Source organism: Xenopus tropicalis, chromosome 3, assembly GCF_000004195.4.
Source record: "Xenopus tropicalis strain Nigerian chromosome 3, UCB_Xtro_10.0, whole genome shotgun sequence".
In the NCBI taxonomy this organism is placed as follows: Eukaryota; Metazoa; Chordata; class Amphibia; order Anura; family Pipidae; genus Xenopus; species Xenopus tropicalis.
In genome coordinates this window covers 20,321,636-20,335,901 of record NC_030679.2, presented here as the reverse complement: position 1 = coordinate 20,335,901, position 14,266 = coordinate 20,321,636, and the positions used below count along the sequence as shown (strand labels likewise).

The window sequence follows — 14,266 nt, the reverse complement described above, 5'->3', positions numbered from 1 at the left end:
GTTACTTAATGTGCCACACACGCACTTCAATAACAGCTGAAGGAGTGCCAGTTGGGCACCACTGTGGCAGCAGCAGCATCTACAAGTGAAAGACCCTTATCAGCTGGCACAACTCACATGCAAGCCACTTCTCTGGAACAGGCTCATCACCCAATTCAGGGTTGCTGCCAACCTCCCAGCACTTCCAAGGACTCTGCTCATATTCTGCCAATTCCCACCTCTCTACATTAATTATATTTATAATCCAGGAAGGAAATTTTTTTTAACAAGATTTTGGGATGATTTAAGTGCAGGAAACACAAAGCATCACCACCAATTCTCTAAAGGGGAGTAAAATGCAGAATATTATGCTGAAATACTCTGTCATCCTTGTGGGCTAAATTTGCCATGTCTGTGTTAATAGGAATAGATATCCTCAAATTACTCCCCTGCTGGAAAATGGTGTGCCATGTTCCAACCTCATCTAAAGCTAGGAGCAAGCTGTTGTGTTTTTACCCTGCCCTCCCACCAGTGTCTGTGGGTGCAGGCCCTTGCACTCCATTGAATTCATAAGGGGCGGCTGTAAGGAGGCAAATAGGTGCCCCTTCCCCTGCCCTCTAATATGTGCATCATTCAGACAGGGAGTAGGGACAAGGGTGACTTTCGCATCTACCACAAGGTGAAGAGTGCAGCAAAGCTTTGCACCCTTTTGTCGGAGGTCATTGTAAATGACCGCTATGGGGTATCCTGGCAAACAGAGGTGGGCAAAGCCACAAAGCCAGCTGAGCGCCCTAGGCAACCTGTCTGGCTGACTCTAACCTGCACCCCCACCATGGGCCTCTGGCTGCCGTAATTAGAAATCCGGCGTTGGAGGTGAGGGCAAGGGAACGCAGACTACAGGTAGGCAGAAGAGGTACCTGCCTGGCACTCCCCCTATCATTGCTCCATAAGGCAGGTGCCCCTTCTGCCCGTTCAGAGCTCAGTAATATTGCTGCCATTGTGTTGTTACCGAACCATTATTGCTGCTGAAAGCTATTTTTGTTGTTTTCAACTGTTTATGGAAGAACAAGCCTTGTTTTTCCAGCTGCTGCCGCCGGCTGAAATAAAAGATATTTTTTCTGTGGAGGCCGATTCACTAGTGTGTTAACGCGTAACGCATGTTTTTTTGCATTAAAAAGGACGCCATAATTAAGTAGCGATTCATCAAAGTCATTTTGCATGCGTTAAGACGCATATCGCATGCGCAAAAAAAAGCAACATCACAAAGCGTTATTTCTATTGCATTGCATTAATTAGCGAATAGAAATCGCATGATTCACAAAAACATATGAAGCGTTAAGCGTGAGAAATATCGCGTTAATCTGTGCAAATATTAACACCTGCTTGGTGTTAATACTTGGCGATACTTAAAGAACATTGCGGTTCGTGAGCTTTTGGCAACACAACATGGAGTGGGATTTATTCAAGTCTGTGTTGGCCCTAGAGTGATGCAGCCTCCAGTTTGCAGGAAAATGGGAATTTTCAGAAAAGTAGTTTTACGAACGTAATGGTTACGTGCGTTAAATTGTGCGCTAATATAGCAGGCGGCGAAATATATCGCGCGCTGCGGTAATTAGCACACATAGTTACATAGTTACATAGTTACATAGGGTTGAAAAAAGACCAGTGTCCATCAAGTTCAACCCATCCGAGTAAACCCAGCACACTTAACCCACACCTACCAATCTATACACTCACATACATAAACTATAAATACAACCACTAGTACTAACTGTAGATATTAGTATCACAATAGCCTTGGATATTCTGCTTGTTCAAGAACTCATCTAGGCCCCTCTTAAAGGCATTAACAGAATTTGCCATTACCACATCACTAGGAAGGGCATTCCATAACCTCACTGCCCTCACCGTGAAAAACCACCTACGCTGCTTCAAATGGAAGCTCCTTTCCTCTAATCTAAAGGGGTGACCTCTGGTGCGCTGATTGTTTTTATGGGAAAAAAGAACATCCCCCAACTGCCTATAATCCCCTCTAATGTACTTGTACAGAGTAATCATGTCCCCTCGCAAGCGCCTCTTTTCCAGAGAAAACAACCCCAACCTCGACAGTCTCACCTCATAGTTTAAATTGTTCTCATCCCTTGAGTCAATGCCCTTTTTTATACAAGACAGCACTTTATTTGCTTTAGTAGCCACAGAATGACACTGTCTGGCATTAGACAACTTGTTATCAACAAAAACCCCTAGATCCTTCTCCATTAAGGAAACCCCCAACACACTACCATTCAGTAGATAGTTTGCGTTTATATTATTCCTACCAAAGTGCATAACTTTGCACTTATCAACATTGAACCTCATTTTCCAGTTTGCTGCCCAGTTATCTAATTTTGTCAAATCGCTCTGCAAAGCGGCAGCATCCTGCATGGAACTTATAGTTTTGCACAATTTAGTGTCATCAGCAAAAATAGAAACAGTACTGTCTATGCCCACCTCCAGGTCATTAATAAACAAGTTAAAAAGCAAAGGCCCAAGGACTGACCCCTGCGGTACTCCACTAACCACACTGGTCCAATTAGAAAATGTTCCATTTACAACCACTCTTTGTACTCTATCCTTCAGCCAGTTCTCTATCCAATTACAAATATTATGTTCTAGGCCAATATTCCTTAATTTGATCATTAACCTTCTGTGAGGTACTGTATCAAACGCTTTAGCAAAGTCCAAGTAGATGACATCAACTGCCATTCCAGCATCAAGGTTCCTGCTCACCTCCTCATAAAAGGCGACTAAATTAGTCTGGCAAGATCTGTTACGCATAAAACCATGCTGGCACAAACTAATAGTATTGTGAACTGCAATGTATTCAAGTACCCTATCCCTTATTACCCCTTCCAAAAGTTTTCCTACTACTGATGTCAGACTAACAGGCCTATAGTTTTCAGGCTGAGAACGGGATCCCACACGTGGCGGTAAAGAACGCAAGAAAACGCTCATCGCGAGTTAATTAAAGCAAACAACTTCGCGTCTAAATTAACGCAAGTATCCTTTTAGTGAATCGTGCGTTAAGTTGCAAAAAATAAGAAGTCTTGCGTTTCCTGGCGGATGTTGGCTACATGTGCCTGCACCCGAGCTTATTGTGCAGGCATAAGGTAGGATAAATTTCTAGTAGCGGGGCGTATTCTCAGCAATTGTTTTTCGCCTTGCCGAGAATACACCCATTAGCCTTAATTCTTTGCAGGTACCAAAATGAAATCGCAAAACTTAAGAGCAATAACTATTCAATGGGTAATAAAGCAACCAACCCCACAACATAGAATTGAAAAAATTCAGTCTCTTACCCAAGAACTTAGAATAAACTCTAATACTTAACTCTAGAGCGCCCTCTTCTGTCTAGACTTCTCAGATGAGGTCTTATGTGATAAAAATAAAGAAATGGAAAAGAAAACATATATATAGCATAATACAGCAATATAAATCAGCCCTCCAAATGTGTTTAAATCCAACCAAATCCTTGTTAACATCACAACCAAATTAGCTTCACTCCAAAGCATTTAAAGTTTGTGTCTATATCCAAATACAGTGAGTTTCCATATTTCCCACTCTTCTGTGACTTCCTATATCCTTAACCAATTGTGCATATACTTACAGACCAAACTTTGGTCTTGGAGCTTTCAACAAGTTTTTTTCTGGTAGAACTATAACTCCCCATTCTCCTTTTCCACTTACTCCTGCTGCTGCTGGACAGATATACAACGAACATGTGTAAAATCCTAAAACTGTATTCTAAAACAGATTAAGGGCTCTGGTACACGGGGAGATTAGTCGCCCGCGGCAAAACTCCCTGCTCGCGGGCGACTAATCTCCCCGAGTTGCCTTCCCCCTTGCCATCCCACCGGCGAACATGTAAGTCGCCGGCGGGATGGCAGACGCGGCGGGGCGATTTCGGGAAATCGACGAAAAAGCCTCGCGAGTCTTTTTCGGCGATTTGCGCGAAATCGCGCCGCCGCGTCTGCCATCCCGCCGGTGGGATGGCAGGGGGAAGGCAACTCGGGCAGATTAGTCGCCCGCGAGCAGGGAGTTTTGCCGCGGGCGACTAATCTCCCCGTGTACCTGAGCCCTTAAAGTTACACTCACAAACGCCATAAAACCTGCACCCATCGGGAGTCTTTTTAAACAGTGTCAGATCCTTGCATGCTTATCCGCCCCCTCATGCTCATAATAAAAGATAAAGAAATAGCCTTTTTTAAAGTGACTATTACACAGGAAACACGTAAAACATCAAAAGTGAGAGAACAGACAATAAAAGTTAATATAAAATCAAAATCAAACATGAGCATAAAAGAAAAAAAAAACAAATTCACAATAATATATCCCCATTCTATTGAGCAGAAATTGTAATATTTTTGTAATTCCAGCACATACTGGAAAAGTCAAGTCTGCACCGCTCTGAGAAATGACCAGGGAAGACTGGCAGGGATCAAATAGTGAGGTGTAGATATAAATACTATAGTAGATCTAAAAAGTAACTGTAACCAAACTACAAGGCACCCCAAGTATTTAGGTTCTTACCGGCTCAGTTGCAGCGATCAGGTCGGGACAGTGCCAGACCGCAGCTCATTATATACAGTGGCTTGCAAAAGTATTCGGCCCCCTTGAACTTTTCCGCATTTTGTCACATTACAGCCACAAACATAAATCAATTTTATTGGAATTCCACATGAAAGACCAATACAAAGTGGTGTACACGTGAGAAGTGGAACGAAAATCATACATGATTCCAAACATTTTTTACAAATAAATAACTGCAAAGTGGGGTGTGCGTAATTATTCAGCCCCGAGTCAATACTTTGTAGAACCACCTTTTGCTGCAATTACAGCTGCCAGTCTTTTAGGGTATGTCTCTACCAGCTTTGCACATCTAGAGACTGAAATCCTTGCCCATTCTTCTTTGCAAAAAAGCTCCAGTGCAGACTCCAAGAGGTTTTCTTCCAAGATTGCCCTGTATTTGGCTCCAACCATCTTCCCATCAGCTCTGAGCAGCTTCCCTGTCCCTGCTGAAGAGAAGCACCCCCAGAGCATGATGCTGCCACCACCATATTTGACAGTGGGGATGGTGTGTTCAGAGTGATGTGCAGTGTTAGTTTTCCGCCACACATAGCGTTTTGCATTTTGGCCAAAAAGTTCCATTTTGGTCTCATCTGACCAGAGCACCTTCTTCCACATGTTTGCTGTGTCCCCCACATGGCTTGTGGCAAACTGCAAACAGGACTTCTTATGGTTTTCTGTTAACAATGGCTTTCTTCTTGCCACTCTTCCATAAAGGCCAACTTTGTGCAGTGCACGACTAATAGTTGTCCTATGGACAGATTCCCCCACCTGAGCTGTAGATCTCTGCAGCTCGTCCAGAGTCCCCATGAGCCTCTTGGCTGCATTTCTGATCAGCGCTCTCCTTGTGCGGCCTGTGAGTTTAGGTGGACGGCCTTGTCTTGGTAGGTTTACAGTTGTGCCATACTCCTTCCATTTCTGAATGATCGCTTGAACAGTGCTCCGTGGGATGTTCAAGGCTTCGGAAATCTTTTTGTAGCCTAAGCCTGCTTTAAATTCCTCAATAACTTTATCCCTGACCTGTCTGGTGTGTTCTTTGGACTTCATGGTGTTGTTGCTCCCAATATTCTCTTAGACAACCTCTGAGGCCGTCACAGAGCAGCTGTATTTGTACTGACATTAGATTACACACAGGTGCACTCTATTTAGTCATTAGCACTCATCAGGCAATGTCTATGGGCAACTGACTGCACTCCCCACTTTGCAGTTATTTATTTGTAAAAAATGTTTGGAATCATGTATGATTTTCGTTCCACTTCTCACGTGTACACCACTTTGTATTGGTCTTTCACGTGGAATTCCAATAAAATTGATTCATGTTTGTGGCTGTAATGTGACAAAATGTGGAAAAGTTCAAGAGGGCCGAATACTTTTGCAAGACACTGTAATCCACATCGGTAATGTACTGTAGAAAAAGTGACCACTAGATGGCGCTAGAGCTAAACATACATCCATTCATATGATTCAATAGCTACAGGGAAATAAATGGACACTAGATGGCACTGTAGCGATAACAAAACGGAACGCTTCCTGCCACCATTAGTTAATGAGCCCTAATGTCCCAAACCCACGGCCCCATCTCCATTTAGGCTATAAGATCTAAAGCGCAGGGACAGTTTATACTTAAAAAAAATAATAAAAGAAAGAAATAGCCTTTTTTAAAGTGACTATTACACAGCAAACACGTAAAACGTCAAAAGTGAGAGAACAGATAATAAAAGTAAATATAAAATCAAAATCAAACATCAAAGCATCAAAGCATAAAAGAAAAAAAAACAAATTCACAATAATATATCCCCATTCTATCCGCAGAAATTGTAATATTTTTTTCATTCCATCAAAGTAAGAGCACATATCGGGAAAAGTCAAGCCTGCACCGCTCTGAGAAATGACATGGGAAGACTGGCAGGGATCAAATAGTGAGGTGTAGGAATAAATACTGTAGTTGATCTAAAAAGTAACTGTAACCAAACTACAAGGCACCCCAAGTATTTAGGTTCTTACCGGCTCAGTTGCAGCGATCAGGTCGGGACAGTGCCAGACCGCAGCTCATTATATGATCCACATCGGTAATGTACTGTAGAAAAAGTGACCACGAGATGGCGGTAGAGCTAAACATACATACAACTTCTCCCTATCTTGCTTGTGTTGCTCAACCCCCCTGTTTTTTTTTTAGTCTTGCTCTACTGTGGCCTTTCTGCTCCCACCCTTCCTGTATAACGTTTGGCTGCCTTTTCACCCTGACCCTACTGCACTGACATCTCTCCAGCCTGCCTACATGACTGTGGTCGTGTGTCCCAAAAAAAACCCAACATAAAACAATCTAAAGGTGGCCATGCACGGGAAGATTTCAGCTGCAAATTCGAGGCTTTAAAACCAACTCAGCGGCTTATCTGTCTGTGTATGGGGCCCTCCTACAGGCCACCCCAACTGATATGTGGCCAAAAATTGGCCAGATGTCGATTGGAGAGCCTAGATTTTTTGCCAGTTTGGGGGCCATAACGGCTCGTTGATGCAGTCATGCCTCCGACTTTTCCTTTGCCCTATCCCCCCTCCCAGGACCAAACAATCGCATTAGCACGTTATCGCCCCGCCAAGGTGGGCATATTGGGGGAAAGATTTGCTCGTTTGGCAACCTTGCCAAAGGAGCAAACCTTACCATGTATGGCCACCTTTAGTTACATGTCAATTCCAATGCTGGACATGGTTGAAAGCCCACATTGTTTTTTATTAAGAACGGAAATCATCCACTTACACTTCAGGAGCCGACTAATGATAAAGCAAGTAGAGAGATTTACCTTGGTGAGTCATAGTGACCGTCTCTTCCTTGGAGTTGTTATTGTAGATGACGACAGCTGAGGCATTATGGGATGCAGCGCGCAGGATCTTCTCCTTAAACGTACAGTTCCCGCGCTGCAGGAGCGCTATCCAATGCTTCGTGTTGGGCGGGACATTGAAACGTGTTTGAGGATCACAGCCAAGTCGATCGGCCGCTAGAGACACAAACGGCAAACATATTAATTCTGGGCAATAGAAAAGGACTTTTTATATCTACCACCTACACTACAGGCATATTCTACTTAATGGAGAAGCAATATCCAAAATCCCTTTATTATTATTATCTCAAAGACCAACACCTTATAAATGTTATTGATTTCCTTACTATTTTATTAAATGGAAAGGATGAGGGGAAACAAAGATGGCATTAGCATTATCCTTTATTTATATATCACTAAAAAGCATTCCACAGCCCTGTACAGAGATTGTTAAAGTGGAAATAGGTATATTATCTCAATGTTAGATGTTGTCTAACATCAGTAAATAAAATATTTATTGTATGAACCAACAATATCATCACGCCTGTGCACAGAGGTACCATATTATGGTTACAATATAGGTATTCCCCGGTAATTAGTACAGTACAGATCAAAAGGAATATTTTAAGGAACACCAGCCATTTAGAGTTCCACTGATCAAACATGATTACATAAACAGCCTTCTCTGTGTTCTTCCTGCCTGTTCCCTTTGGGAAAATTAGAACAAAATAAATAAAAAAATTCTCTTATAATTACATTGTACTGATTTGGTGGCAAAAATATACATGAGAGAGAATAAAGTGCTTTTTTCTGTATTTTGTAGCGCGTCCTTCAGTAGTGATTAAAAAGAATTAAATGCTACTGGAAGCAACAACAAAGAACAGATTAACTTAAAATCTGATGTGTGGTCATGCTCAATTAGCGAATGAATGGCAACAAATTTGCAAAGGAAATAGCCGTGCCTTTATATTCAGGCATCTATTTGTCAGAAGACATTGCATGACCCAAAGCTATTAGCCCAAACCTGAACATGGGCACCGGCTGTACTTTTGTACAACATAAACTGATGTTATCACTAACAGCGGGAATCCCCAAAGGGATGTGATTATCACAAATTGGCTTCTTTTGTTTCTTCTCCATATTATAAACACAGATATTAACAGTGCTGTGTATGCTCTTCAACACAGTATAGATTTTTCTATAAATTACATCTAAAATTCTGTACCACTAAGTATAGTAACACAGGCAGAGAAGACCCATTACTTGGCCGGTGAATGCTAGGCTTTAGTAAAGGTTGCAGTAGGGTTGTAGAGCTAGTTGTTTTCCCATACAGCCGAAGGAAGATGTAAAACACAAAATAGCACGAGGGGGTAAAGTGTTGCTGAGCAGTCTCAATGCCCATGGGGGGATTTGGCACACACTGATCCTTGTAGCTAAGGGCACAGCATGCAACTAGGGTTGACATTTTCTGAAAATAAATAAATTCCAGCCTATATTTTGTCTTTTTTCCCTATTAATAACATTGCAGATTTATCAAAATCTGAGATTAGAGCTCACCAAAGAAGTATTCACCCACCTTATATCCATTCCCATGGGATTTTTACAAGTGTAATTAGCAATGGGTTAAATTTAGGGTTCTCCATTTGACAAATAAGCTTCTAAAAGTCCCATAAGAAAGTGGGTGAATTATCTTACATTTTGATAAATTAGTCCCAAAATCTAAAATAAATAAATTGACATATTTTCTTACATTGTCTACATTTTTACCCATGAGCAACATTCAAAAGTAAAAAGAGTTGGAGAGCAACAGAAGCATGAAACCACTCTGGGGGTGCAAAATAAAGGCTGTGATTGGCTATCTTGGTAGCCCCTATATGGACAGCAGCCTACAGAAGGTTCTGTTTGGCAGTATAACTGGTAAATAAGGAGCCAATACTGCCATACCGAGATCATTTAACAACACAGTATAAGACATTGTCTAGACATCATGCTGCATTTTCGGCCACCAATGAGAATAAATGAAAGTAAACATTCAGCAAATTCAGACTTGGAACATTTTTAATTATTTACAGCAATATTATTTATTTTTAAAGGATCCTGTACTTACATTTCTTGGTAAGTCAAATTTGCAAAAAGCTCTATCCATTATTAAAGATATTTTAGTGACTGTTGTTTGAAGCTTGGCAGATAATCCCTGCTTTCAAAACCTTGGTAAATCCATTTAAAAAGCTGCCAGAGAACCCTTAAGCTTAAGTACCACCATATTTATACACACATATTCATTAGCACACTACAATTGCACACCCAATTGTTATGCCTCCAATAAGAATGAATTGTCTGTGCCACAGACAATTCATTCTTATTGGAGGCATAACAATTGGGTTTATTTAATGTTTAAATGACTTTTTAGTAAATCTAAGGTATGGAAATTCAAATTATGGAGAAATCCCTTATCCGGAAGACCCCCAGGTCTAGAGCATTCTGGATAATAGATCCCATACCTGTACTGTCATGTAACATTTATACACCGCTGACACATTACACAGTACTGTAGATATTGATCATCATATATATAAGTCCCTCCAGTATCGGACTGGGCAAGTGGAACAAGGGGAAAAAACCTGGAAGGCCCCACCCTGTCTTTGTGGGCCCACAAACCCAGGCCCACGTCCTGATGGTTACTGTGAGTGCACCCTACCTACCCCCCCCCCCCTCCATCATGGACCCAAGGAGAAGGTAAAATGTGTGTGCACGCAGGTGGGCAGTTTGGGTTTAATTTCAGAAGAAGTTTGTGACTTGGATGGGGGGGGCAGCCCTGGTTGCCCCCAAACAACTCAGGGACAATGAGTCCCCCCTGCTCAGTGGAACCCAATCTAAGTTCCCTATCACATTCATATAATGGGTCAGTTTCATCAGGAGCCAATAAAAATACCTGGATGCTTTTAGAGAGTGGGAGAAAACAGGATCACACAAGGAACAAGTCACAATATAAAGAGGGTGCAAGGAAAAGTACTTTAAACTTGACAGGCATAACTATGAGGCTCCCTTCAATACATCTGGTCCCCAGGAACATTTATGAACAAATAATACGAAATGTAGTATTGCGACACAATAACTCTAGAATGCCACACAGAACTCCTTAGTAAGTCCCATTATCCCTATGCAAAGTCACCAGTATTGGCTCTAATGCTACACATGTCTACATCAGATATGGGAGTGCCACTAACTGAGGGGTTGATTTATAATTGCATGAACATTTTAGAAACCCAGGATGATGGAACGTTCATCTCCCATTGGTTCTATTATAAGGAAATAATAAAATGTTTAAAATTTTTTCGCTGTATATATTAAACAATTCCACGTAGTTGATCCCCACTAAGATATAATTAATCCTTATTGGAAGAAAGACAATCCTATTGGGTTTATTTAATGCATAAATAATTTGTTAATAGATCTAAGGAATCCCCTGGTCCCGAGCATTATGGACAATAGATCCCATATCGTATTTGAACGTACAAATATGCCATATTTTAGCAATTTCTTTTCTGTACCATAAAAATTAGAATGTTGTGCATTTATATGAATTATGCAGAGAGATCATATTGTGCAATATTCCGTGGAAGGGAGAGGTCTTAAAAACTCCTTTTAGGGCCACATCTTGCCTGCTGGCCCCCAACCACTGTATGTAAGTAACTGATGATTACAATTAAAGCTGGCCATACACGCACCGATACTATCGTACAAAACCTCGTTTTGTACATTATTCGGTGCGTGTATGGCATGTCGGCGAGTCGAGCGATATCGCAAGAAGCTGCTGATATCGGTCGACTCGCCGATCGGGCGCCATAGAAGGCGCCTGACCAAAATCTGCCGTTGGGGCTGAATCGGCAGAAGGAGGTAGAAATCCTATTGTTTCTACCTGCTTTTCTGCTGTTTCAGCCCTGACGGTGTGTGGCGGATCTGACGATGTTTCGTCACGTGTGTGGCCACCTTAAGAGCAGATAAGCAAATACGGCACAGTAAAAATCCAAATTGAACCTTGAAAGAAAGCAACTGATAAACGTATATGTCAGGTCAAGTTATTTTAGTTTTGAGTTGAGTACAATTGTCTTGTGTACCTGCCTCCCTCAGCAAATTCTTCCTATGCTAATATATTACTTGACGCTGCGAGCTTAGATAGCAAAGCCTAAATATAATCCGTTTGAGAAACCTAGAGTACTTGCCTGTATCAGAATTCTGTGTCTGGGGATAAACATTAGCTATCTCATAACCCTCTTAGCCATACTGGAATAATAATTATGTTGCCTGAAGCGACAGCACAAGAGCATTCATGAAAATCAAGGGCAGATGGGATGCTCTTAAATACTGCAAGTATTTGGCAAGGCTTGAAAGGGCCACAGGGAAATTAGGGAGTTGAAGTCTTTACTGCCCTTGGCCAAATCATGCCATATGCACTTTGTAGCAGGGAAATCAGTCAACCTTTTTTTTTTTTTAATTACTAGTCTATTTCGATACTTTTTCTCTTTTATTCTGACATTATAGTTACTGTCTTGCTGCAGGGACCACTTCATCACCTTGCCTCCCAAGGCACCCAGTGTTTCTACGCAGGTGACAAAACCAGCACAAGCAGCATAGGGTTGCCACCTGTCGCAATTGAAGATGCTTAATGCCAATGCTATTAATAGGGAAGATAGATGGAGAAACGGTGGCAAGTGCGGCAATATTTCCATTGCATAGGGCTGATGTACCATGTAAGAATACATAATTTCTGGGAGGTTTTTATATTTATTTCCCTACTTTCCCTAGAGTTTCGGGAAACGGAATAAGTAAAGTGTAATAAAAATAGTGCATCTTCCTTTCCAGAATTAGCAAAGGACACAGGGAAACTGTGCACAACAGCGTCTGGATCCCTGCTGTTTTCAGCTTTGCCAGGGATTATTTATTAAAATTGTTTATCGCCTTCTTATGGGTTATTTGCATTTATATTTGACAGCTATGCCTGGAGGAGAAGTGGAGAAATAAATACAACATTCTTGTGGGAGAAGGGACAAAGCGCAAAGCATGCTTGTAACCTCTAGCAGTCCTAATAACATTGGCATGTAAAGGTGTCAAGCTGGCCATACACGTAAAGATTTTTAAAAGATCTTTTAGTTATCGTATGACGAAGCTTATCCTGAAACGACTGTTTAATAGTTCGATTTGCCCATAAACGTGAACGACCATTTCAAGCGATATCTTCTAGTTGAAGCTAGGAAAACTACCTGCGTGCTCCAGCAAACAACTGGACCGTGGCAAAATGTTTCTTAAAAGCAGATCTAAAAGCTGGCCATACATGTTACAATAACGAGCCAGCAACCAAATAGCTGCTACAATTGTCTCATTATATCACTGCCTTTGTCATACTAGGTGAACAACCACTTTAAGGCTATCTATACATGAGCGCTTACTAGTACTACAAATTAAAGGTGCACTAAACTTAAATGCACCTTCAGCACTCACCCAGCGGGAAGATCATCCTCTTCTACGTAAGGGTATAGGCCGGGTGGATGGTATATGGAATAAAAATACTTTACCAACAGCTAATACTTTTAGACACATCTGACAACAGCTAAATATGATAGTTGCCATGATAGTTATTATTACCGTGTTTACTATGCTTCTGAATAGTAAGTCAGTGTAAACAACCAACCAATGTAAATAGGGTGAAAGGGAATGGCAGACCTGTCTGACCCTGAATAAGTGCTCTTATAGCTCAGTGTTTATATATTTATATATATGGGCTTCTCACCTGTGGGTGGAATTCATCTTACTCAAACTCTGGCCTTCTAGGCCTGGGAGTTCTCTGATTATGTCATCTGTTTGGGCGGCACTCCCAGTCTATTTTGTTGCACCAAAAACCATAAGTTTCATATTCATTAAATTATATGGAACGGTTAGGTTTGTGGCACATGTGGAAGATTGTTGCCCACAGGAAAGACATCCCCAATGAACGCTCACAAGTACTGGCTCTGATAAGGCATTCGACATTCAGAATGAGTGGCAGGCAGCAGGGGTGATTACGGGGCCCTTCTTTTCAAGTGGATTTCCGTGGAAATAGAAACCACACAGTCTGGTGGGTCAGTATCATTTTAATGTTGGATGAACTTCCTCTTTAAATGGAAAACATGGGGTATATATGACATTTTTGAGCTTATTCCGTTAAGCTGCTTTCAGGTGCTTGAATACCTGAACTTCCAGAAATAAATTAAAAATGTGTTTATTTTCATATACAGACCCGAGTTCACAAATTGAAAGAAAACCTTGATAGTTTGTAATGTAGACTGTGTTCACTGGGACCAGTTCCCCCCTTAGGCTCACAGTGTGCAATGCAATCCCCTCACCTTGGTCTAGTGTGAAGCAAAGGATTTTCTGCTTTTCCAGAGAATCCATGCACTGCCACTATGGAAAGCAGAGTCAATTTAAGCTCTAGAATCCCTTCACAACAGGATGAAGGAAGGCTTACATTAAACTGTGAAACACATTATCCAAAAGGCTCCAAATTACAGGAAGACCATATTCCATAGAGTCTTTTTTTAGCAAATCATTCAAATTTTTTAAAATAATTTCCTCTGTACCTTGTACTTAATCAAAACTAAAATACATTACTTCACATTGGTGGCAAAACAATCCTATTGGTTTACATAATTATTATATACAAATTATTTTTAGAAGACTAGTATGGTGATCCAAATTACAGAAAGATCTGTAATCTGGAAAACCCCAGGTCCCTATCATTCTGGATAACTTTTTCAACAAAAATGCAATTACTAAGGTTTGCGAGGAACATATTCTGTCAACTGTTTTAATTAGGAAATATGAATGGTTTT

The 14,266-nt window shown here is 41.2% G+C and overlaps 1 protein-coding gene across 1 annotated transcript in view; it reads right to left on the bottom strand.

Moving 5' to 3' along the window:
* Window positions 1–14,266, bottom strand: part of LOC116409474 (E3 ubiquitin-protein ligase RNF130-like) — a 67,664-nt gene that overhangs the window by 18,400 nt on the left and 34,998 nt on the right. The window contains exon 3 of the mRNA XM_031898128.1: window positions 7,383–7,577. Coding sequence (XP_031753988.1) covers window positions 7,383–7,577 — 195 coding nt within the window. The remainder of the gene's footprint in view (window positions 1–7,382; window positions 7,578–14,266) is intronic.